Source organism: Pseudophryne corroboree, chromosome 3, assembly GCF_028390025.1.
Source record: "Pseudophryne corroboree isolate aPseCor3 chromosome 3, aPseCor3.hap2, whole genome shotgun sequence".
In the NCBI taxonomy this organism is placed as follows: Eukaryota; Metazoa; Chordata; class Amphibia; order Anura; family Myobatrachidae; genus Pseudophryne; species Pseudophryne corroboree.
Genome location: NC_086446.1, coordinates 543,151,783 through 543,176,531, shown reverse-complemented (window position 1 = coordinate 543,176,531; position 24,749 = coordinate 543,151,783). Strand labels below are relative to the sequence as shown.

The window sequence follows — 24,749 nt, the reverse complement described above, 5'->3', positions numbered from 1 at the left end:
GGTGGTAGAATGTCGGGAGGCATGGGATACTACAGTAATCAGTTGGCAGATGACTGGTATTGTGGAGTTACAAGTCTAGTATGTTGTATGTAATGCATGAGTTAACGTTTCTTGCAGTGCTAGTATAATTTGGCATGAGCTGTTAAATTTAAGAGACCAACACATAGTGGAATCAAACATTTTGTACACTAAACCAAGGTTCATGAAAATACAGCCTAAGTATTGGCTAGTGACCTCACTGAGCTGCCCCATAACCAATAGTCTAACAGGGATCAGTATGAAATACCTACAATCAAAATTCCGACAACAATTGACCGACGGTCAAAATACTGACAAGGTCAAAATGCCAACATTTAAAATGCCGACAGGTTAAAAAGTCAACACAAGTTTTTCATTGTTTTTTGGTTTGTATGTCGACATAGTTTGACATAGACACTGCTGCGCTCACCATGCTTTGGGCACGTTGCCTCGCTGCGCTCAGCACATTATTATATTCCCCCTCCAGGTCCACTGGGATGGTAAAGTATGAACAAGTCAGTTTCGGTTAAAAAAAAAAAAAAAAAAATCATGAAAAACTCATGTCTACTTCTTGACCTGTCTACATTTTAAATGTCGGTCTTTAAAATATCAGTATTTTGACCTTGTCGTGATTTTGTCCATCGGCCAATGTTTGTCGGGATTTTGATTGTAGGTAAATTGACTGCATCCCGTCTAGCAGGTGATTAGTGGTGATTCATTAAATATCTGCTTGCTTCTTACAGGCAGCTGCTATCCCAGACTATCGGGGACCAAGTGGTGTATGGACTCTTCTGAATAAAGGCAGAAGTGTGAGGTGAGGGGTGCCCTAAGAGGCTAGCCTGTCTTATGGGGCCTTGATGATGATAACTTATGTACTTAATTTGTGAACTGTTGTTTTTCCCATAGTACCGGAGATCTGAGTGAAGCTCAGCCAACGTTCACGCATATGTGCATTGCACAGCTACATCGAGCAGGGCTGGTAAGAGATTACACCTGCTCACCTATGCTGTATTCTGGATGGTGATAATTTTTTTTTATTTTTTTTCCCTGTGTAGCCTAGCCTTAACCACAAGCATTGCACCGATCTTTCTGTAGCAGATGTGTCAGAATGGTCCCCTTCTCTGTCTCCCGCGGGTTCCCTTTGACTCTTAAAGAGTAGCCATCCCTTTACACCCAATGGAAAAAGCCGTGTTTTGGGCTGAGCCAACATCCCTAATAATGAAGACTATAGTTTCAGTATAAACTTTTCTTTAGTTGAAAGAAATTTGTCCATAAGCCCAGCTCGCAGGTCATGCATACACGGGCAGTCAGACCTGCCTTATCAAAAAAACTTGATCATTTGGGAACTAGATTTCATTGGAATATTTTTGTGTCTTCTCTGTTGATGTCACTGTCTACTAGTAAATGGAATATTTTATGTATTTTATTATGTTCTTTATATAGTGCGCACACATTATGCAGCTCTTAACAGAGAATAATATGTGTCCCTGCCCCAGTGGAGCATACAACTTATATTACCTATCACATGGACGGACGAACACACTAACACTCTTAACCTACTATTAAGCGTTTTGAGTGCGGAAGTAAACCAGAGCACATGCAAGGAGAACATACTAACTCCACATAGTGCCTTAGTCAGGAGTTGATAGTGCAATATGCTTTTTATTCATGAAAACTCGTACATACACATTAAGTTTTTCTTATACCTCAGAGTTCATCTGAGTGGGCTTTAGATACCACTTGGTTTAAGAGTAAAATCCTCGACATCGGCTCCACCACCCGTCAGTATCCGCGTTAGGACCCTGTACCTCGCGCCACAGATTGATCTCAGCACGCCGGGTCACCGCCGCTTACAAAGCAGGGAGAGACTATCCGGGAGTCAGTAGTTACGTCACCAGGCCAGTCACCTACGCGTTTCGTCGTCGGACTTTGTCGGAGGATTGGCCCCGGTGACGTGAACTTCGATTTTATTGTAGCAGTATCCAATCAGCACAGGCATCAGCTAATTACCGTATATGAAACACAGTATACACATTAAAATATACAGTAAGAGCATGTACAATAAAAGTTTTTTTTTTTTATATAAAAACTCATTTTAGATAATTCTGAAGTCTCGTTTCTTACCCTTCGTACCAACTATTATGTTTTATATATACAGTGTATATGATCAATTTATATTCACACGCTGCATTGAGAGAGAGGGAGGCTTTCTCTGCTCCGTGTTCGTGTAACACCTGATTGCAGTGTTTCATAATTACCACACGCAGACTAAGTCTGAGATAACTATAGAGAAGAAATAAGTACTTCAGGGTATAGCTCATCAGATCGCATTTTTTTACTTTACAGTCAAAACAACTATTTACAAATTATCAAATTTGAAGGATTCAAATGTTGGTAACACTTCTCATTTCAATTTACAGGATAAACTTCTTTTGTTACAATTTTTTTTTAGGTTGTTTAGATAAGAGTACAACAGGAGATACATAGTAGCTTAATTGCATCTAGCCTCTATATGCAATAATAACTATCATATATTTAGACATTTAAACAGACAGTGAACTGGCAGATATAAGAGAAATGTAATTCGGTCATTTATCGCTTTTAAAGCAGAGCCCGCAGCATGACCTTTATCAGATCTAAAGTATGATATTTCTTATATGATAGATAAATGTTTCTCTGATTATTCAGACATAAATGTGCACCACATGTTCAGAACTTTATTTAAGAGTACAAGCTGCTCGTTTGCTACTAATTCCAGTTAGAGCGGTGGCATTGCTGCTTCAATAGGAGGAGCCATGGGTAACCAGACAGATAAATAAGCGGATCAGCACAGAAATAGTTGTATAAATAGACAAGTGACTAAACACCAAAAGTACATATATACCTCTCAGGGGAGACAGTATTACCTTCTCCTTTGAGACATTCAGTGGACTCCCTAGGAAAATCAATCACTATTAAAAAATCGGGAACGTAGGCATTACCCAGTGGTATATTAGAGATCACTGGTCTGAAATAAAGGGGGTGATTTCGTAGTTTTCATTTAATCCTTTAGGGATCAAAGTGTCTAATGTAATTATCCAAAAGGTTTCCCTCTCTTTCAGTTTTTTTTGTCCCTATCCCCTCTGTCACATGTTCTATACCTTGTAAATTTTAATAAATTTGGATCACTATTATGGAATTGTTTAAAATGTCAGGGTACACTATGATTGGTAACTCCATTCTTTATATTTTGTGTATGTTCTAATATTCTAATTTTTAATTCCCTTTTAGTTTTACCTATATAGTGATATCCACAGGGACAGGTCAGCGTATAGATCACGTATGTGGTATTACAGTTTATGAAGGTTTTTATAGATTGTTCTTTCGTACATTTAGTTTGTGACTGAAATACTTTTTGTTTTTTCACCTAGTGATCTTACAATGCCCACAGGGAGGAAAAAAAGCCCTTTAGCCCATTTAGGAAGGTCCTTTTTTTTTTTTTCTCCCTGAAACTTTTTCTAGACAACTTTTTGACACCCGGGACTTTATATTATTTGCTTTTTTGTAAATTATGTCCGGCCTTTCTGGAAGATGTTCTGACAGGATAGGATCCATTTTTAATACATTCCAATTTTTCTGAATCACTCTTTCTATTTCTTTATTACTATTAAATTGTTACAAACTGGCAGAAAGTTCTAGTATTGTTCTTAGTTTCTATTACTTTTTTATCTTTATTTTTATATTCTAATAATTCTATTCTTTTCCTTAGCCTTGTTTCTAGAATTTATTATAAGTTCCTCAGGGTAGCCATGTTCGTTAAAACATTTACATATACCTGTGACTGTTAATCAAATGTATTCAAATCTGTGCAATTCCGTCTTAGTCTAGTGAACTGTGAGAACGGAATGTTTGTTTTCCATCTTGGAAGATGACAACTTGTAAATTCCAGATAACTGTTACTATCCACATTTTTAAAATGGGTATATATTTCTATTTCTTGTTTTGCCGGAAATTTTTCAGTACTTATTACTAGATCTACTAACTCTATTTTGCTACTATTTGTATTGTATGTAAATTTCAGATTATATTCATTAATATTTATTTGTTCCATAAACCTCTCAAAGCTGTTAGTATCACCATTCCGTATCATGAGTATATCCTCTATGTATCTTTTAAACATTTCTATTTGTTCTCGCATAGTTCCAGTTAGGACCTCTGTTTCGCAGTGCCCCATATATAAATTCGCTAGACTTGGTGTACAGATACTACCCATCACGGTCCCGCACGTTTGGAGGTACCATTCCTCCAGAAACATAAAATAATTATTTTTTAATACAAATTGTAAACAAGATCCTATACATTCTACTAGTTTTGGACTTATTTCGGGGTCTTTCTGTAGTACACTTTTTATGACTTCAATCCCTTTTTGGTGAGGGATAGCTGTATAGAGTGACTGAACATCAACCGAACACCATATATAATTTTCAGCCCATGTAACACCTTCTAGTATTTTCAATACATGTGTAGTTTCCTGAATATATGAATCCAGATGGCAAACATATTTTTTAATATAAGTATCTAAAAATTCAGAAACTCTTGAAGTCTTAGAGCCTATACCACTAAATATAGGGCGACCTGGGGGGTGGGATAGATTCTTAGGTATCTTGGGGATATGATAGAAAGTCGCTATTCTAGGACTTTTATTTAGCATATAATTATATTCCTCTAGAGTTATACACTTAAGGGGGGTACTCACGGAGCGATCGCTGCTTAAAATCTAAGCAATCTGACTAGATTGCTTAGATTTTAAGCAGCGATCACTCCGTGTGTACCCCTCACAGCAATAGCGATGCGCAGCCCCGCGCATCGCTATTGCTGGTGCTAGATACAAGCCAATCTAGCAGGTCGCTCACTTCACCCGCTGGGTGAAAAGAGCTCTCCCCCGCACGCTTAGCACACATCTCTACCCAAATCGGCCCGTGAATACGGTCCTTTATTCTACAGACCTTCATTTAATATAATCTCAAGATCTTTTACAAACTCCTTTGTCGGGTCTGTTTTCAATTTTTTTTTAGAAGAAATGGGATCATTCAAAAGATTATATGCTTCCTTTTAATATATACACACACATCATTGTGATAATAATCCCTCATAGAATTTCTCTAGCTCTCTTTGAAACTCTCCTGTGTCTTCTGCATTAGCATTGTCTGTGTTATTGGTGTCATCCTCTTGTAACAGGTGAAACATGTAGTATCACAGAACTGTGATGGACTCCACCTTCGGAGTGGTTTACCCCGAGAAGTCACTTCTGAGGTTCATGGAAATATGTACATTGAGGTAAGGAGAGCTAAGCATTTGTTTCCTGTTTAATGCATTATTATTTATCCGGGTAAACTGAGCATATTAGAGCAATATCTTTTATAAATTGTGATGTATATTGCTTGTTGGTAGTTATATAAAGCAACCACTTCACTCCTTGTCAACCCGGTTCCACTAAGTCTGGGTTGGGAGATTTACTCATTAAAATCTCTTGCAAAAACATCTTCAGAGTTTTGGCACAGAAGGCATGCTGCTACCTCCAAGCAGAATAGGGCTTTCTTGCATTTGCTCTAGGATGTTTTTTCAGAAAGATGGCTGGTCACTTAGAAGGGGCACATTTTAATTTTAAAGGGCAAAAGTTTGGATTCTTTGCATTGCTAAAGTTGAAATATAGTGTTGTTGTAATTAGTATAATCAGTGTTACATTGTATGTAATGTTTACTCTCGCTCCCATTCAACGGTTTTGTACAACAAACACCTTAAGTGCCCATTGGCCCTCCACCCTCTCAACCAGCCCTGATATATGCCTGTTGCCTGTTTGTGGAAGCTAGCATAGAGGGCACTGTGGGGCAATAAAGTCAGTTGCTTGTCAGATACTTGAGGTTATGGCTCTATGTACAGAACTACATTTTGTTAGGGGAAACTGGAGATCTCCGTGTACTCACGTTGCTTCCATCCGACCTGTCAACATGCTTAATTCCCCTTCTACAAAGCAAGGTGCTGGTGACCTCTGCCACTGCATCTGATCTGCCTGGATTACTTCTGACTCCTGTACAGGAGCCATGATTAGCAGAACATAATGTGGACGTGCTGACAGGCATATCTAGGAAATATGCAGAAAAGGGCAGGGCACATTCTAAAATGTTAAAAACTGGCTGGGCACAGTTCCCTACTAGAACAGCCTAGCAGAAAACATTACTTCAGAAGGGTAGCACCTATATCCCCACATGGGAGGTTATTGTGGAGCAGCAGTCCAAAGGCAACTGGACCCCTTCATCTCACAACTACAAATAGAGACTATTTTCACAGTAAATTCAACCGAAGATTAGGCCTTTGGATGCATTAAGAGTTGACAACCCAAAAAGTACATCCAGGAAACTTCAACCTCTGTCAACATGGTAAATGTTAAGCTTCATAAGAATACAATCTGTAAAAGAATGAACAATAATGGCTTCCCTGGAAGGGTTAACAGGAAATAGTCCCTTATTTCTCTTACGTCCTAGAGGATGGTGGGGACTCCGTAAGGACCATGGGGTATAGACGGGCTCCGCAGGAGATAGGGAACCTAAAAAGAACTTTGACTATGGGTGTGCACTGGCTCCTCCCTCTATGCCCCTCCTCCAGACCTCAGTTAGATCTTGTGCCCAGAGGAGAATGGGTGCACTGCAGAGAGCTCTCCAGAGTTTTCTGTTGAAGAAGAATTTTGTTAGGTTTTTTATTTTCAGGGAGTCCTGTTGGCAACAGGCTCCCTGCATCGTGGGACCGAGGAGAGAGAAGCAGAGCTGGCTTGTCAAGTTGGGCACTGCTTCTAAGGCTACTGGACACCATTAGCTCCAGAGGGAGTCGGAACACAGGTCTCACCTGGGGTTCGTCCCGGAGCCGCGCCGCCGTCGTCCTCACAGATGCCGAAGATAGAAGCCGGATAGAGAAGGCAGAAGACATCTTAGGCGGCAGAAGACATCAGATCTTCATGAGGTAAGGCTGCGCGCCATTGCTCCCAGTCACACACACACAGAGCAGCACTGAAGGGCGCAGGGGGGGGGGGGGGGGGCGCCCTGGGCAGCAATAAACCTCACATTTGGGCAAATACACATTGACTAGGCTGCGGAGGCAGTAAATCAATGATACCCCGCCATTTTTATTGAAAAATCACTGGGACCGAAGCCCGCCGTCGGGTGGGCGGGGCTTTATCCTCAGCACTAACCAGCGCCATTTTCTCCACAGAAGCTGCATGAGGAAAACGCTGGCTCCCTGGTCTCTCCCCTGCTGAACTTCACAGGTTAGAAAAAGGAGGAGGGGGGCACATTAGCGACGCAGTAAGTGGGAATTGGCATATTATATATAGAAAAGCGCTATCTGGACATATTTTTTCCAGTGTTTTTAAGCGCTGGTGTGTGCTGGCATACTCCCTCTCTGTCTCTCCTAAGGGCCTGGTTGGGGTTTTGTCCCCTTATAGGTTAATCCCTGTGTGTGTGGGGTGTCGGTACGTGTGTGTCGACATGTCTGAGGCGGAAGGCTTCTCCAAGGAGGAGGTGGAGCAAATGAGTGGTGTGTCCCCGTCGGTTGTGCCGACTCCAGATTGGATGGACATGTGGCATATGTTGAATGCAAGTGTGGCATCTTTACATAAAAGGCTTGATAAGGCTGATGTAGGGGGGACATCAGGGGGTCAATTCTCGGATTGGACCGACTCACAGGGCCCGTCGGGGTCTCAAAAGCGTCCCTTAACACAAGACACTACTACCGACACGGATTCTGATTCCAGTGTCGACTATGACGAAGTAAAATTGCACCCTAGGGTGACTAAAACCATTCAGTGTATGATTGTGGCAATAAGGGATGTGTTGCATATTGTGGATGAACCCTCGATCCCCGACACAAGGGTACACATTTTTAAGGAAAAGAAACAGATTATTAACTTTCCCACATCTCATGAATTGAATGATTTCTTTGGAAAAGCTTGGGAGACTCCGGATAAGAGACCGCAGATCCCCAAAAGAGTTTATATGGCATACCCCTTCCCTAAGCAGGACAGGTAGATTTGGGAATCACCCCCCACTGTGGACAAGGCCCTGACGCGCTTGTCCAAGAAAGTGGCGCTACCGTGTCCTGACACAGCAGCCCTTAAGGACCCTGCAGATCGCAGGCAAGAAACAACCTTAAAGTGTATTTATTCTCATACGGGTGCTGTGCTAAGACCGACAATTGCGTCGGCATGGGTGTGTAGCGCAATTGCAGCTTGGACATATGAGCTGACAGATCAATTTGATAATATGGATAAGGATACTATATTCCTAACTCTAGCCCATATTAAAGACGCAGTCTTATTTATGAGGGATGCTCAAAGGGACATTGGATTGCTAGCTTCTAGGGCCAATGCCATGTCTATCTCAGCGAGAAGATCCTTATGGACTCGCCAATGGACGGGTGATGCGGATTCCAAGAAACAAATGGAAGTACTACCCTATAAGGGTGATGTATTGTTTGGGGACGGGCTGACGGACCTGGTTTCCACAGCTACAGCAGGTAAATCAAATTTTTTTACCATATATTCCCCAACAGCAAAAGAAAGTAACACCCTATCAGATGCAGTCCTTTCGGTCGCACAAGTCCAAAAGAGGTCGGGGATCCTCTTTCCTCGCCAGAGGTAAGGGCAGAGGCAAGAGAACATCTGCTTCGGCAGGTGCCCAGGAACAAAAGTCCTCCCCGGCTGCTCCAAAACCCACAGCATGACGCTGGGGCTCCCCTGAGGGGGTCCGCACCGGTAGGGGCACGTCTTCGACTTTTCAGTCAGGCCTGGGTCAGTGCGGACCTGAATCCCTGGGTGTTGGAAATAGTTTCCCAGGGTTACAAATTGGAATTTGAGGAGGTGCCCCCGCGCCGATTTTTCAAATCGGCCCTACCAGCTTCCACATCGGAAAGGGATATAGTGTTAGCTGCAATTCAAACGCTGTGTATACAGCAAGTGATAATCAAGGTTCCCCTGCACCAGCAGGGAAGAGGTTACTACTCAACCCTATTTGTGGTCCCGAAACCGGACGGTTCGGTCAGACCGATTTTGAATCTGAAATCCCTAAACCTGTACATAAAAAGATTCAAATTCAAAATGGAATCTCTCAGAGCGATAATAGCCAACATGGAGGAGGGGGAGTTTATGGTGTCTCTGGACATAAAGGATGCGTACCTTCATGTCCCCATATATGCCCCCCATCAGGAATATCTGAGATTCGCTGTACAGGATTGTCATGACCAATTTCAGACGTTGCCGTTTGGACTCTCCACGGCCCCGAGGATTTTCACCAAGATAATGGCAGAAATGATGGTGGTCCTGCGCAAGCATGGAGTCACAATCCCATACTTGGACAATCTCCTGATAAAAGCGAGATCAAGGGAGAAATTGCTGAGCAGTGTGGCGTTCTCTCTGAGAGTGCTCCAGCAACACGGGTGGATTCTAAATCTACCGAAGTCACAGTTGATCCGACAACTCGACTACCGTTCCTAGGTATGATACTGGATACGGAACAAATGAAGGTCTTCCTCCCAATAGAGAGAGCCCAAGACATCCAGAACATGGTCAGAGACCTGCTAAAACCGAAAAGGGTATCAGTTCTCCAATGCACTCGAGTTCTGGGGAAAATGATGGCGGCCTACGAGGCCATTCCCTTCGGAAGGTTCCATGCAAGGACTTTTCAATGGGACCTTCTGGACAAGTGGTCCGGGTCCCATCTGCACTTACATCGGAAAATAACTCTGTCCCTAGGGACCAGAGTGTCCCTCCTGTGGTGGTTGCAAGGTGCTCACCTCCTGGAGGGTCGCAGGTTTGGAATTCAGGATTGGATCCTGGTTACCACGGACGCGAGCCTCCGAGGATGGGGAGCGGTCACACAGGAAAAAAAATTTCAGGGTCTTTGGTCAGACCAGGAGTCCTGTCTACACACCAACGTGTTGGAACTCAGGGCCATTTACAACGGCCTTCGACAAGCGGAGAGTTTTCTTCGAAACCTACCGGTTCTGATTCAATCAGACAATGTCACAGCAGTGGCTCATGTGAACCGCCAAGGTGGGACAAGAAGCAGAGTCGCGATGGCGGAAGACACAAGGATCCTTCGCTGGGCGGAAAATCATGTAAGCGCTCTGTCGGCTGTCTTCATTCCGGGAGTGGACAACTGGGAAGCAGACTTCCTCAGCAGACACGATCTCCATCCAGGAGAGTGGGGACTTAATCAAGAAGTCTTTGCAGACGTAACACGTCTTTGGGGAACTCCTCAAATAGACATGATGGCGTCACGCCTCAACAAAAAACTTCGGAGGTATTGCGCCAGGTCTCGGGACCCTCAGGCAGTAGCAGTAGACGCTGTGGTAACACCGTGGGTGTTCAAATCGGTCTATGTGTTTCCTCCTCTTCCTCTCATCACAAAAGTGTTGAGGATCATAAGACGAAGAAGAGTACAGACTGGCCTCGAAGGGCTTTGTACTCGGATCTACAAGAGATGCTCACAGGAGATCCCTGGCCTCTTCCTCTGAGGGAAGACCTGTTGCAGCAGGGGCCCTGTGTATTTCAAGACTTAACGCGGTTACATTTGACGGCATGGCGGTTGAACGCCGAATCCTAGCGAAAAAGGGGATTCCGGAAGAGGTCATCCCTACTTTAATCAAGGCTAGGAAGGAGGTGACGGTAAAACATTATCACCGTATCTGGCGAAAGTATGTGTCTTGGTGTGAGACCAAGAATGCACCTACGGAAGATTTTCATCTGGGTCGTCTTCTCCACTTCCTACAGACAGGAGTGGATATGGGCCTGAAATTAGGCTCTGTTAAGGTACAGATTTCGGCCCTCTCGATTTTCCTTCAGAAGGAATTGGCTTCTCTTTCAGAAGTCCAGACGTTTGTAAAGGGAGTGCTGCACATCCAGCCCCCTTTTGTGCCTCCAGTGGCACCATGGGACCTGAACGTGGTGTTGCAGTTCCTAAAATCACACTGGTTTGAACCGCTTAACAAGGTTGAGTTGAAATTTCTTACCTGGAAGGTGGTCATGTTGTTGGCCTTAGCATCAGCAAGGCGACTGTCAGAATTGGCGGCTTTGTCACACAAGAGCCCCTACTTGATTTTTCATGTGGATCGAGCTGAATTGAGGACACGTCCGCAATTTTTGCCTAAAGTGGTTTCTTCGTTCCATATGAATCAACCTATTGTGGTGCCTGTGGCTACAAGTCTCCTGGAGGATTCCAGATCCCTGGACGTAGTCAGGGCCTTAAAAATTTATGTAGCCAGGACGGCTAGAATTAGGAAAACAGAGGCTCTGTTTGTCCTGTATGCGGCCAATAAGATTGGTGCTCCTGCTTCGAAGCAGACTATTGCTCGCTGGATCTGTAATACGATTCAGCAGGCTCACTCTACGGCTGGATTGCCGGTACCAAATTCGGTTAAGGCCCATTCCACTAGGAAGGTGGGCTCTTCTTGGGCGGGTGCCTGGGGCGTCTCGGCATTACAACTTTGCCGAGCGGCGACTTGGTCGGGGTCAAACACTTTTGCTAAATTCTACAAGTTTGATACCCTGGCTGATGAGGACCTAGCGTTTGCTCAGTCGGTGCTGCAGAGTCATACGCACTCTCCCGCCCGATTGGATGCTTTGGTATAAACCCCATGGTCCTTACAGAGTCCCCAGCATCCTCTAGGACGTAAGAGAAAATAAGATTTTAAACCTACCGGTAAATCTATTTCTCCTAGTCCGTAGAGGATGCTGGGCGCCCGTCCCAGTGCGGAAACTCTGCAAGACTTGTATATAGTTGTTGCTTACATAAGGGTTATGTTACAGTTGACATCGGTCTTGGACCGTTACTGTCGTTTGTTCATACGGTTAACTGGTTATGTATGTTCCAGGTTACATGGTATGATTGGTGTGGGCTGGTATGAATCTTGCCCTTGGATTGCTAAATCCTGCCTTGTATTGTCCATCTCCTCTGGGCACAGTTCTCTAACTGAGGTCTGGAGGAGGGGCATAGAGGGAGGAGCCAGTGCACACCCATAGTCAAAGTTCTTTTTAGGTGCCCTATCTCCTGCGGAGCCCGTCTATACCCCATGGTCCTTACGGAGTCCCCAGCATCCTCTACGGACTAGGAGAAATAGATTTACCGGTAGGTTTAAAATCTTATTTTTACCTCCGACAAAAGAGAACATTACTGTGTATTGGTTTAGAAATTTGTATTTGAAGGAAACACAAGATTTTGATGACATCTGTCTTGGGAGCATTGGGTCTGATTCTCAGTTGCACTCCATTTTGAATGTGAATGTATTGAGACATTTTTAGCAAACTCTGAATGCTATGTGGGTAGCATTCGCAATTTAAAGTACTTACGAGTGATTCAGAGTCATGCGTACCTCGGTCACTTCTTACTTGCAGCTGAATGGGCATTACAGGGTTGCAACGGGAGTTCGCTTGTAGAATAAATTTGCAGCCAGATTATTATTATTAATTTTTTTTATTTATAAGGTGGCACAAGTGGTTTGCATCGTCACACATATGGCAGACATTAGAACAATACAGGGTACACAGAACTTAACGTTACAGTGACAGAAAAACTAAAACAGAGCACAGGTAACAATTAGCACCACAATTCTCAGTACACAATACAGCTGAGATGTAAGGAAGCAAAGGTGTAATCGGAGTACTACTAGGGGTAGGCAACCACTGGAAGAATTAAATTGTAACGAGCGGGAGGAGATGCAGGTATAGACATTCGCTACGTAGGAGAGATCTGTAAATGAAGTGTGAGAGAAGAGGGTTGTGAGACCAGGAGGGAAGAGGGCCCTGCTCGAAAGAGCTCACTATCTAGGAGGTGGGTGGAGGCAGACAGGTGACTTGATGTGTGAGCAAGTGGAAGGTGGCCTGATGACAGGAAGTAAGCGAGGTATAGATGGCCATGGCATGAGGCAGTGGGTTGGGAGAGTGGCCTTGAGACTAGGTTATGCGGAAAGGTAAGGGTTCCAATGTTCTGTTTAGACTGCATATTGCAAGGGCATGTGGTTGCATGTATTTTGGGGTATGGGACTAGAACAGTGTGGACACAGGCTGGTGTATGATGTTTGGGGACCCAAGACTTGTATAATGTGTGTGGATATTGCTGGTGTTCTAGATATAGGGGCACGTGCCAAAGGAGGTAGAATTTATTTTATTTATTTTGTTCCTTTTTAATAATTCTCATTCCTGTTATAAGTTGCCTAATGATTATACAGTGCATACATTATACAAATATCTGGGCAATCTGCCTAATATCAGCAAATCCCCAGATAACTGCACAATGTAAGTGCACAACCGATCCAAAAATATCGATCGGTAGGACATGCTGAATCGTCCAGCATATCTGTCCGATCTGATATATGCAAGTCTGACGCATTGGGCAGTTTATGCATTGCTGCGGCCAACTAACAGACATGTCTCCTGTTCCCTCACAATGGAATAATGGAGAAATGTCTCCTCCCCAGGGGAGGAACCCGGATATCGGGTGGCCATACACTGTGAGACCTCTGTGTATTCTCATATCAGGCTGTCAGATAAAATGTCTGTCAGTATGACATGCATTTTATCTGACCGTCTATGCCCAGCATTAGGACTGAGTTTGGTACATTTTCTCCAGTTTTCCTCAATGCTTTCCTGTCTCCTGTAGGTTTGCACTTCCTGTTCTCTACACAGAGAGTATGTGCGATTATTTGATGTGACGGAACGCACAGCTCTTCATAAACACAACACTGGACGTTACTGCCATAAGTGTGGCGGAGAACTGAGAGACTCGATTGTTCACTTCGGAGAGCGGGGAAAGTTGACACAACCACTGAACTGGTCAGGGGCAGTTAAGGCTGTTGAGAAGGCTGATGTAATTCTCTGTCTTGGCTCCAGCCTGAAGGTAATTTATCATCTGTAAACCCTGTGTTACTAGTGTGTGCTACAAATACACTAACAGCTGTCCAACTGCTAAATGTGGACCCTTTTTTATCATGAACTATTAATACCCTTCATTACATCATCTATAAAAATACTGCTACAGCAAGGGAACATTGTTGATCAACTTGCATAACAACAGGAGACATGCATTTCATGCTGAATAATGATGAGATTTTGTTTAAAATTTCTTTCAAGTACTAAGACCCCATGTATATGATGGGCAGATTTCTTGCCATGCCCAGATACATTGGGCTCATAGTCTCCATTTTCTCTATGGGAGAATACAGACCTAGTTGTAACAGCATATTCTGTAGCACTGCTGCATCACCTTGGGGGTTATTCAGAGTTGTTAGCAAACCAAAAAAGTTAGCAATTGGGCAAAACCATGTTGCTCTGCCGGTGGGGTAGATGTAACGTGCAGAGATAGTTTGTGTGGGTTATAGTGTGTCTGTGCATGATAAATACTGGCTGCTTTATTTTGACAACGCTCTTAAGGTTTCAGTTTGAACACACCCCATCCAAATCTAATCTTTCTGCACATGTTACATCTGCCCCACCTGCACTGCAGCATGGTTTTGCCCGTTAGTTTTTCTTTTTTTTTTTTTCTTCTAACAACTCTGAATATTCCCCCCCCCCTATAGTTGAGCTGCTGTCCATAAAAATGTTTCAGATTTCTGAGTAACTGCCTGAGTACTTAGTTGTGGCTGCAACTTATTAATAAAGTATGGAAAGCCTTGAGAATTTGACCAGTGTGTTCCCTGAAAAAAGGTTTTCTTTTTGTACTTTTTATACAGTTTCTTTAGCTTTTTTTTTTTTTTTTTTTACCCAGTTTTGTTTTCTTCATTGATTCTGGTCTGTCCCCTCAGGTCCTAAAGAAATATCACTGTCTGTGGGCCATGAGTAAACCTAGTACTCGGCGTCCCAAACTTTATATTGTGAATTTGCAGGTAAGATGCAATATTTGTGTAAACTTATCAGGTGTTTTAAAATGCACAAAATATTTCAGGTTTGCACAGATCCAGTTATTTATTTTATTCACTAAAACACTTTCTATATGTAGATTAAAAAAAACGAATTTTATGGTAAGAACTTACCTTTTTTAAAACTCCTGTGAGGTACACTGGGCTCCACAAGGATTGGACAATGGGTGTAGAGTAGGATCTTGATCCGAGGCACCAACAGGCTCAAAGCTTTGACTGTTCCCAGAATGCACAGCGCCGCCTCCTATATCACCCCGCCTACCAGCACAGGAGCTCAGTTTTTAGTTAACCAGCCCAATGCAGTAGCAGGAAAAGAGATGACAACAGTTAGTAGCCACATACACCACACTCTCACGACAAGAGAAGTGTCAGCGGCTAATGCCATACCAACCCAAAGAAGCTAAGTGCGTCAGGGTGGGCGCCTTGTGGAGCCCAGTGTACCTCGCAGAAAGAGTTTTAACAAAGGTAAGTTCTTACCATAAAACTCGTTTTCTGCTGCGGGGTACACTGGGCTCCACAAGGATAGACATAGGCAGTTCCTTATGGGAGGGGACGCACTGTAGCGGGCACAAGAACCCGGCGTCCAAAGGAAGCATCCTGGGAAGCGGCAGTATCGAAGGCATAGAACCTTATGAACGTGTTCACAGAGGACCACGTAGCCGCCTTGCACAATTGTTCAAGGGTCGCACCACGTTGGGCCGCCCAAGAAGGTCCAACAGACCGAGTAGAATGGGCCTTAATGTGATCAGGAGCAGAGAGACCAGCCTTCACATAAATAAGCATGTGCAATCACCATTCTAATCCATCTGGCCCGAGTTTGCTTGTGAGAATTCCAGCCACGTTTGTGAAATTCAAACAAAACAAAGAGAGAATCAGATTTTCGAATAGAAGCAGTTCTGTTCACATAGATACGGAGAGCCCGTACCACATCCAAAGACCGCTCTTTGGGAGACAAATCAGGAGAGACAAAGACCGGAACCACAATCTCCTGAGTAAGGTGGAACGAAGAAACCACCTTAGGTAAATATCCGGGACGAGTCCTAAGAACCGCCCGGTCACGGTGAAAAATCAGATATGGGGAACTACAAGACAAGGTACCCAGATCCGACACTCTTCTAGCAGAGGCAATAGCCAGCAAGAACACCACCTTAAGGGAAAGCCGCTTAAGGTCAGCTGAACTAAGAGGTTCAAATGGAGGCTCTTGCAACGCCTCCAAAACCACCGACAAGTCCCAAGGAGCCACAGGCGGGACATAGGGAGGTTGGATACGCAACACACCCTGAGTGAAAGTATGAACATCAGGTAAAGTCGCAATTTTTCTCTGAAACCACACCGACAAGGCAGAAATATAAACCTTGAGAGAGGCCAGACGCAGGCCTAAATCTAGGCCTTGCTGCAGAAAAGCCAAAAGTTTAGCTGTACTAAACTTCGAAGTGTTATAATTGTTAGATGCGCACCAAACAAAGTAGGAATGCCAGACCCTATGATAAATCCGAGCAGAAGCCGGTTTCCGGGCCCGCAACATAGTTTTAATGACCCCTTCAGAAAACCCTTTTAGCCCTCAAGACGGAAGCTTCAAGAGCCACGCCGTCAAAGACAGCCGGGCTAGGTCCTGGTAGACACAGGGGCCCTGAACGAGGAGGTCTGGGCGTTGTGGAAGTAGAATTGGACGCTCTGACGATAGGCCCTGCAGGTCTGAGAACCAGTGCCGTCTGGGCCACGCTGGAGCTATGAGAAGCAGATTCCCTTTTTCTCTAACGTCCTAGTGGATGCTGGGGACTCCGTCAGGACCATGGGGATTAGCGGGCTCCGCAGGAGACAGGGCACATCTAAAAAGCTTTTTAGGTCACATGGTGTGTACTGGCTCCTCCCCCTATGACCCTCCTCCAAGCCTCTGTTAGGTTTTTGTGCCCGTCCGAGAAGGGTGCAAACTGGATGGCTCTCTTAAGGAGCTATTTAGTAAAGTTTTTTTTTAGGTTTCTAATCAGTGATTCCTGCTGGCGACAGGATCACTGCAACGAGGGACTTAGGGGAGAGACTGGCAACTCACCTGCGTGCAGGAGGATTGAAGTCTTAGGCTACTGGACACTGAGCTCCAGAGGGAGTCGGAACACAGGTCAGCCTGGGGTTCGTCCCGGAGCCGCGCCGCCGATCCCCCTTACAGACGCTGAAGAAAGACGGCGGAACGGAGGTCCGGAAACAGGCGGCAGAAGACTTCACAGTCTTCAGAGAGGTAGCGCACAGCACTGCAGCTGTGCGCCATTGTTGTCACACGGCTCACTGACACGGTCACGGAGGGTGCAGGGCGCTGCTGGGGGCGCCCTGGGCAGCAATATAAATACCTATTTGGCAAATAAATACATCACATATAGCCATTAAGGCTATATGTATGTATTTTAACCCAGGCCAGTTATTAAAAAAACGGGAGGAAAAGCCCGCCGAAAAGGGGGCGGAGCTTATTCTCCTCAGCACTCAGCGCCATTTTCCTGATCAGCTCCGCTGGTGAGGAAGGCTCCCACTCTCCCCTGCACTGCACTACAGAAACAGGGTTAAAAGAGAAGGGGGGCATAAATTGGCGATATAATGATATATTAAGAGCGCATATATAGAAACAACACCTTCTAGGGTTGTTATATACATTATAGCGCTTTTGGTGTGTGCTGGCAAACTCTCCCTCTGTCTCCCCAAAGGGCTAGTGGGTCCTGTCCTCTATCAGAGCATTCCCTGTGTGTGTGCTGTATGTCGGTACGTGTGTGTCGACATGTATGAGGAAAATGTTGGTGAGGAGGCGGAGCAAATTGCCTGTAATGTTGATGTCACTCTCTAGGGAGTCGACACCGGAATGGATGGTCTACTTATGGAATTACGTGATAATGTCAACACGCTGCAAGACGGTTGACGACATGAGATGGCCGGCGGACAAATTAGTACCGGTCCAGGCGTCTCAGACACCGTCAGGGGCTTGTAAAAACGCCCATTTACCTCAGTCGGTCGACAGACACAGACATGGACACTGACCCCAGTGTCGACGGTGAAGAAACATACGTAATTTTCCTTTAGGGCCACGAGTTACATGTTAAGGGCAATGAAGGAGCTGTTACATATTTCTGATACTACAAGTACCACAAATAAGGGTATTTTGTAGGGTGTGAATAAACTACTTGTAGTTGTGCCTGAATCAGATAAATTAAATGAAGTGTGTGATGATACGTGGGGTTCCTCCGATAGAAAGTTATGGGCGGTATACCCTTTCCCGCCAGAAGTAAGGGCGAGTTGGGAAACACACCTTAGGGTGGATAAGGCGCTCACACGCTTATAAAAACATGGCGTTACCGTCTCTAGATACGGCCGCCCTCAAGAAGCCAGCTGATAGGAAGCTGAAAAATATCATGACAGTATATACACACATACTGGTGTTATACTACGACCAGCAATCGCCTCAGCCTGGATGTGCAGCGCTGAGGGGGCTTGGTCGGATTTCCTGACTGAAAATTTTGATACCCTTGACAGGGACAAGATTTTATTGACTATAGAGCATTTTAAGGATGCATTTCTATATATGCGTGATGCGCAGAGGGATATTTGCATTCTGGCATCAAGAGTAAATGTGATTTACATATCTGCCAGACGAAGACACGACAGTGGTCAGGTGAGGCAGATTCCAGACGGCATGTGGAAGTATTGCCGTATAAAGGGGCGGTCCATCGGACCTGGTGGCCATGGCAACAGCTGAAAAATCCACTTTTTGTTACCCCGAATCACATATCGGCAAAAAAGGACAGTCTTTTCAGTCTCAGTCCTTTCGTCCCCATAGGGGCAGGCGGGCAAAGGCCAGTCATATCTGCCCAGGGGTAGAGGAAAGGGAAGAAGACTGCAGCAAGCAGCCCATTCCCAGGAACAGAAGCCCCTCACAGCTTCTGCCAAGTCCGCAGCATAACGCTGGGGCCGTACAAGCGGACTCAGGTGCGGTAGGGGGTCATCTCAAGAGTTTCAGTACGCAGGGGGCTCACTCGCAAGGGAACTCCGGGATCCTACATGTAGTATCCCAGGTGTACATTGGAAATTCGAGACATCTCCCCCTCACACAATTCACAGGCTGTATTCCCAGCAGGTGATAATCAAAGTACCCCTCTTACAACATGGAAGGGGGTAGTATTCCACACTATATTGTGGTACTGAAGCCAACCGGCTCGGTGAGATCTGAAATATTTGAACACTTACATACAAGCGTTCAAATCAAGATGGAGTCACTCAGAGCAGTGATAGCGAACCAGGAAGAAGGGGACGATATGGTGTCACTGGATATCAGGGACGCTTACCTACAGGTCCAAATTTGCCCTTCTCACCAAGGGTACTTCAGGTTCCTGGTACAGAACTGTCACTATCAGTTCAGACGCTGCCGTTTGGGTTGTCCACGGCGCCCCGGGTCTTTACCAAGGTAATGGCCGGAATGAAGATTTTTCTTAAAAGGAAACATGGACGCTTTCCTGATAAGGGCAAGGTCCAGAGAACAGTTGGAGGTCGGAGTAGCACTATCTTAAGTAGTTCTACGTCAGCACGAGTGGATTCTAAATATTCCAAAATCGCAGCTTTTTCCGATGACACGTCTACTGTTCATAGGGATGATTCTGGACACAGTCCAGAAAAACGTGTTTCTCCCAGTGGAGAAAGCCAGGGAGTTATCCGAGCTAATCGGGATCCTCCTAAAACCAGGAAAAGTGTCAGTGCATCATTGCACAAGAGTCCTGGTAAAAATGGTGGCTTATTACGAAGCAATTCCATTCGGCAGATTTCCCGCAAGAACTCTTCGGTGGGATCTGCTGGACAAATGGTCCGGATCGCATCCTCAGATGCATCAGCGGATAACCCTATATCCAAGGACAAGGGTGTCTCTCCTGTGGTGATTACAGAGTGCTCATCTTCTAGAGGGCCGCAGATTTGGCATTCAGGATTGGATGCCGGTGACCACGGAGGCCAGCCTGAGAGGCTGGAGAACAGTCACACAGGGAAAAAATTTCCAGGGAAGTGTGATTAAGTCTGGAGAATTCTCTCTGCATAAATAAGCTTAGAGCAAATTTATAAGGCTCTAAACTTAGCAAGACCTCTGCTTCAAGGTCAGCCGGTATTGATCCAGTGGGATAACTTCACGGCAGTCGCCCACGTAAACAGAAAGGGCGGCACAAGAAGCAGGAGGGCAGTGACAAAACTGCAAGGATTTTTCGCTAGGCGGAAAATCATGTGATAGCACTGTCAGCAGTGTTCTTTCTGGGAGTGGACGACTGGGAAGCAGACTTCCTCAGCAGGCATGACCTCCACCCGGGAGAGTGGAAACTTCATAGGGAAGTTTTTCAGCATGATTGTGGACCGTTGGCAAAGACCAAAGGTGGACATGATAGCGTCCCGCCCGAAAAACGGGACAGGTATTCCGCCAGGTCATGAGACCTTCAGGCGATAGCTGTGGATGTTCTGGTAACACCGTGGGTGTACCAGTCAGTGTATGGGTTCCCTCCTCTGTTTCTCATAACCAAGGTATTGAGAATTATAAGACATAGAGGAGTATGAACTATACTAGTGGCTCCGGATGGGCCAAGAGGGACTTGGTACCCGGAGCTTCAAGAGATGCTCACAGAGGACTAAGGGCCTGGGGAGCTAAGAAGGGACTTGCTTCAGCAAGTACCATGTCTTTTCCAAGAATTACCGCGGCTGCGTTTGACGGCATGGCGGTTGAATACCGGATTCTGAAGGGAAAAAGGCATTCCATAAGAGGTCATACCTACCTTGGTCAAAGCCAGGAAGGAGGTGACCGCACAACGTCATCACCACATGTGGTGAAAATATGTTGCGTGGGTAAGGCCAGGAAGGCTCCACGAAGGAAATTCAACTAGGTCGATTCTGCACTTCCTGAAAACAGGAGTGTTTTGAGCCTCAAATTGGGGTTCATTAAGATTTAAATTTCGGCCCTGTAGATTTTCTTCCAGAAAAAATTGACTTCAGTTCCTGAAGTCCAGATTGTAAAGGGTGTATTCCATATACAGTTCTTTTGTGCCTCTAGGGGCACCGTGAGATCTCAACATAGTGTTGGGATTCCTTAAAATCATATTGGTTTGAACCGCTCAAATCTGTGGATTTGAAATATCTCACATGGAAAGTGACCATGCTGTTGACCAATATCTCACATGGAAAGTGACCATGTTGTTAGTCCTGGCCTCGGCCAGGCGATTGTCAAAAAGAATGGGCGGTTTTTGTTTTACAAAAGCCCATATTAGAATTTTCCATTTGAACAGGGCAGAACTGGGACTCGTCTCCAGTTTCTTCCTAAAGGGGTGTCAGCGTTGTCACCTGAAACAACCTATTGTGGTGCCTGCGGCTACTGGGGACTTGGAGGACTCCAAGTTACTAGACGTTGTCAGGGCCCTAAAAATATATATATATATATATATATATATATATATATATATATATATATATATATATATATATATATATATATATATATATATATAGTTAGGACGGCTGGAGTCAGAAAGTCTGACTTGCTGTTTATATTGTATGCACCCAACAAGCTGGGTGCTCCTGCTTTTAAGCAGTCTATTGCACGCTAGATTTGTAGTACAATTCAGCTTGCACATTCTGTGGCAGGCCTGCCACAGCCGAAATATGTAGATGCCCATTCCACAAGGAAGGTGGCCTCATCCTGGGCGGCTGCCCGAGGAGTCTCGGCATTATAACTTTGCCGAGCAGCTACGTGGTCAGGGGAGAACACGTTTGTAAAATTTTACAAATTTGATACTCTGGCTAAAGAGGACCTGGAGTTCTCTCATTCGGTGCTGCAGAGTCATCCGCACTCTCCCGCCCGTTTGGGAGCTTTGGTATAATCCCCATGGTCCTGACGGAGTCCCCAGCATCCACTAGGACGTTAGAGAAAATAAGAATTTACTTACCGATAATTCTATTTCTCGTAGTCCGTAGTGGATGCTGGGCGCCCATCCCAAGTGCGGATTGTCTGCAATGCTTGTACATAGTTATTGTTACAAAAATCGGGTTATTACTATTGTTGTGAGCCATTTTTTCAGAGGCTACTTCGTTTTGTTATCATACTGTTAACTGGGTTCAGATCACAAGTTGTACGGTGTGATTGGTGTGGCTGGTATGAGTCTTACCCGGGATTCAAGATCCTTCCTTATTGTGTACGCTCGTCCGGGCACAGTACCTAACTGAGGCTTGGAGGAGGGTCATAGGGGGAGGAGCCAGTACACACCATGTGACCTAAAAAGCTTTTTAGATGTGCCCTGTCTCCTGCGGAGCCCGCTAATCCCCATGGTCCTGACGGAGTCCCCAGCATCCACTACGGACTACGAGAAATAGAATTATCGGTAAGTAAATTCTTATTTTCTCTAACGTCCTAGAGGATGCTGGGACTCCGTAAGGACCATGGGGATAGACGGGCTCCGCAAGAGACATGGGCACTTTAAGAAAGACTTTGACTCTGGGTGTGCACTGGCTCCTCCCTCTATGCCCCTCCTCCAGACCTCCGTTTGATACTGTGCCCAGAGGAGATGGGTGCACTGCAGGGAGCTCTCCTGAGTTTCCTGCTAAGAAAGTATTTTAATTAGGTTTTTTATTTTCAGGGAGCACTGCTGGCAACAGACTCCCTGCATCGTGGGACTGAGGAGAGAGAAACGGCCCTACTTCTCTGAGTTTCAAGGTCCTGTTTCTTAAGCTACTGGACACCATTAGCTCCAGAGGGAGTCGGAACACAGGTCTCACCCTGGAGTTCGTACCAGAGCCGCACCGCCGTCCTCCTCGCAGAGCCAGAAGATAGAAGCCGGGTGAGTATGAGAAGTAAGAAGGCTTCAAAGGCGGCAGAAGACTTCGTGATCTTCACTGAGGTAACGCACAGCACTGCAGCTGTGCGCCATTGCTCCCATACACCTCACACACTCCGGTCACTGTAAGGGTGCAGGGCGCAGGGGGGGGGGGGGCGCCCTGGGCAGCAATATAAACCTCTATTATGGCATAAACACATATATACATGTACAGCTGGGCACTGTACATGTATATAAAGAGCCCCCGCCATGTTTTTGAATAATTTGAGCGGGACAGAAGCCCGCCGCCGAGGGGGCGGGGCTTCTCCCTCAGCACTCCCCAGCGCCATTTTTCTCCACAGCACAGCGCTGAGAGGAAGCTCCCCGGACTCTCCCCTGCTTACTGAGGTGACAGTGGATTTTTCAAGAGGGGGGCACATAATTGGCGAAAAAGTGTTATTTCAGCGCTACTGGGGAAACATTCTGTGTTTTGCCTGGGTTATATAGCGCTGGGGTGTGTGCTGGCATACTCTCTCTGTCTCTCCAAAGGGCCTGGTGGGGAACTGTCTTCAGATAAGAGCTTCCCTGTGTGTGTGTGGGGTGTGTCGGTACGCGTGTGTCGACATGTATGAAGTGGAAGGCTCACCTAAGGAGGAGGGGGAGTGTATGAATGTCAGATCTCCGTCGGCAGCGCCGACACCGGACTGGATGGAGATGTGGAATGTCTTGAGTGCTTGTGTAAATTTATTACACAAGAGATTAGACAAGGCTGAGGCTAGGGAACAGTCAGGTAGTCAGACCATGACTGTCCCTGTGTCACCGGGACCTTCCGGGTCTCAGAAGCGCACATTGTCCCAGATAATGGACACAGATACCGACACGGATTCAGACTCCAAAAGTGGCTAAGGGCATTCGATATATGATTATTGCAATAAAAGATGTTTTGCATATCACAGAGGAACCCCCTGTCCCTGACAAGAGGGTACACATGTATAAAGAGAAAAAGCCTGAGGTCACTTTACCATCCTCGTATGAGCTGAGCGAGCTGTGTGAAAGGCTTGGGAATCTCCAGACAAGAGGCTGCAGATTCCCAAAAGGATTCTTATGGCGTATCCTTTCCCGCAAACGGATAGGATACGATGGGAGTCTTCTCCTAAGGTGGACAAGGCTTTAACATGTTTATCAAAGAAGATAGCGCTGCCATCCCAAGATACGGCTACCCTCAAGGATGCTGCTGATCGCAGACAAGAGGTTACCATGAAGTCCATTTACACACATTCAGGTACAATTCTTAGACCGGCAATGGCGTCGGCCTGGGTTTGTAGTTCTGTCGCAGCATGGATACCATTTTAATGACCCTAGGGCATATAAAAGATGCTGCGTTATATATGAGGGATGCTCAAAGAGACATTTGTTTGCTAAGTTCCAGAATAAACGCTATGTCTGTTTCTGCTAGGCGAGTCTTATGGACCCGACAGTGGACGGGTGATGCCGACTCAGAGGCATATGGAGTCTTTGCCTTACAAAGGTGAGGAGTTATTTGGAGAAGGCCTCTCGGACCTCGTCTCCACAGCTACGTCAGGTAAATCAAATTTTTTGCCTTATGTTCCCTCACAGCCTAAGAAAGCGTCTCATTATCAAATGCAGTCCTTTCGTTCGAATAAAAGCAAAAAAGTACGAGGATCGTCCTTTCTTGCCAGAGGTAAGGGCAGAGGAAAAAAGCTGCACACAGCTAGTTTCCAGGAACAGAAGTCCTCCCCTGCCTCTGCAAAATCCACGGCATGACGCTGGGGCTTCCCTGGGGGAGTACGCTCAAGTGGGGGCACGTCTTCAACTTTTCAGCCACATCTGGGTTCATTCACAGGTGGATCCCTGGGCAATAGAAATTGTTTCTCAGGGATACAAGCTAGAATTCGGAGAGGTGCCTCGTTGCCGGTTTTTCAAATCTGCTCTACCTCCGGCTCCCTCAGAGAGGGAGTTAGTGTTGAA

The 24,749-nt window shown here is 45.5% G+C and overlaps 1 protein-coding gene across 1 annotated transcript in view; it reads left to right on the top strand.

The window, feature by feature from the left end:
- SIRT7 (sirtuin 7) overlaps nt 1-24,749 on the top strand; it is a 73,995-nt gene that overhangs the window by 28,113 nt on the left and 21,133 nt on the right. Inside the window, exons 4-8 of the mRNA XM_063961215.1 lie at nt 762-832; nt 925-997; nt 5,236-5,334; nt 13,701-13,937; nt 14,842-14,922. Of these exons, the coding sequence (XP_063817285.1) occupies nt 762-832; nt 925-997; nt 5,236-5,334; nt 13,701-13,937; nt 14,842-14,922 (561 nt within the window). The remainder of the gene's footprint in view (nt 1-761; nt 833-924; nt 998-5,235; nt 5,335-13,700; nt 13,938-14,841; nt 14,923-24,749) is intronic.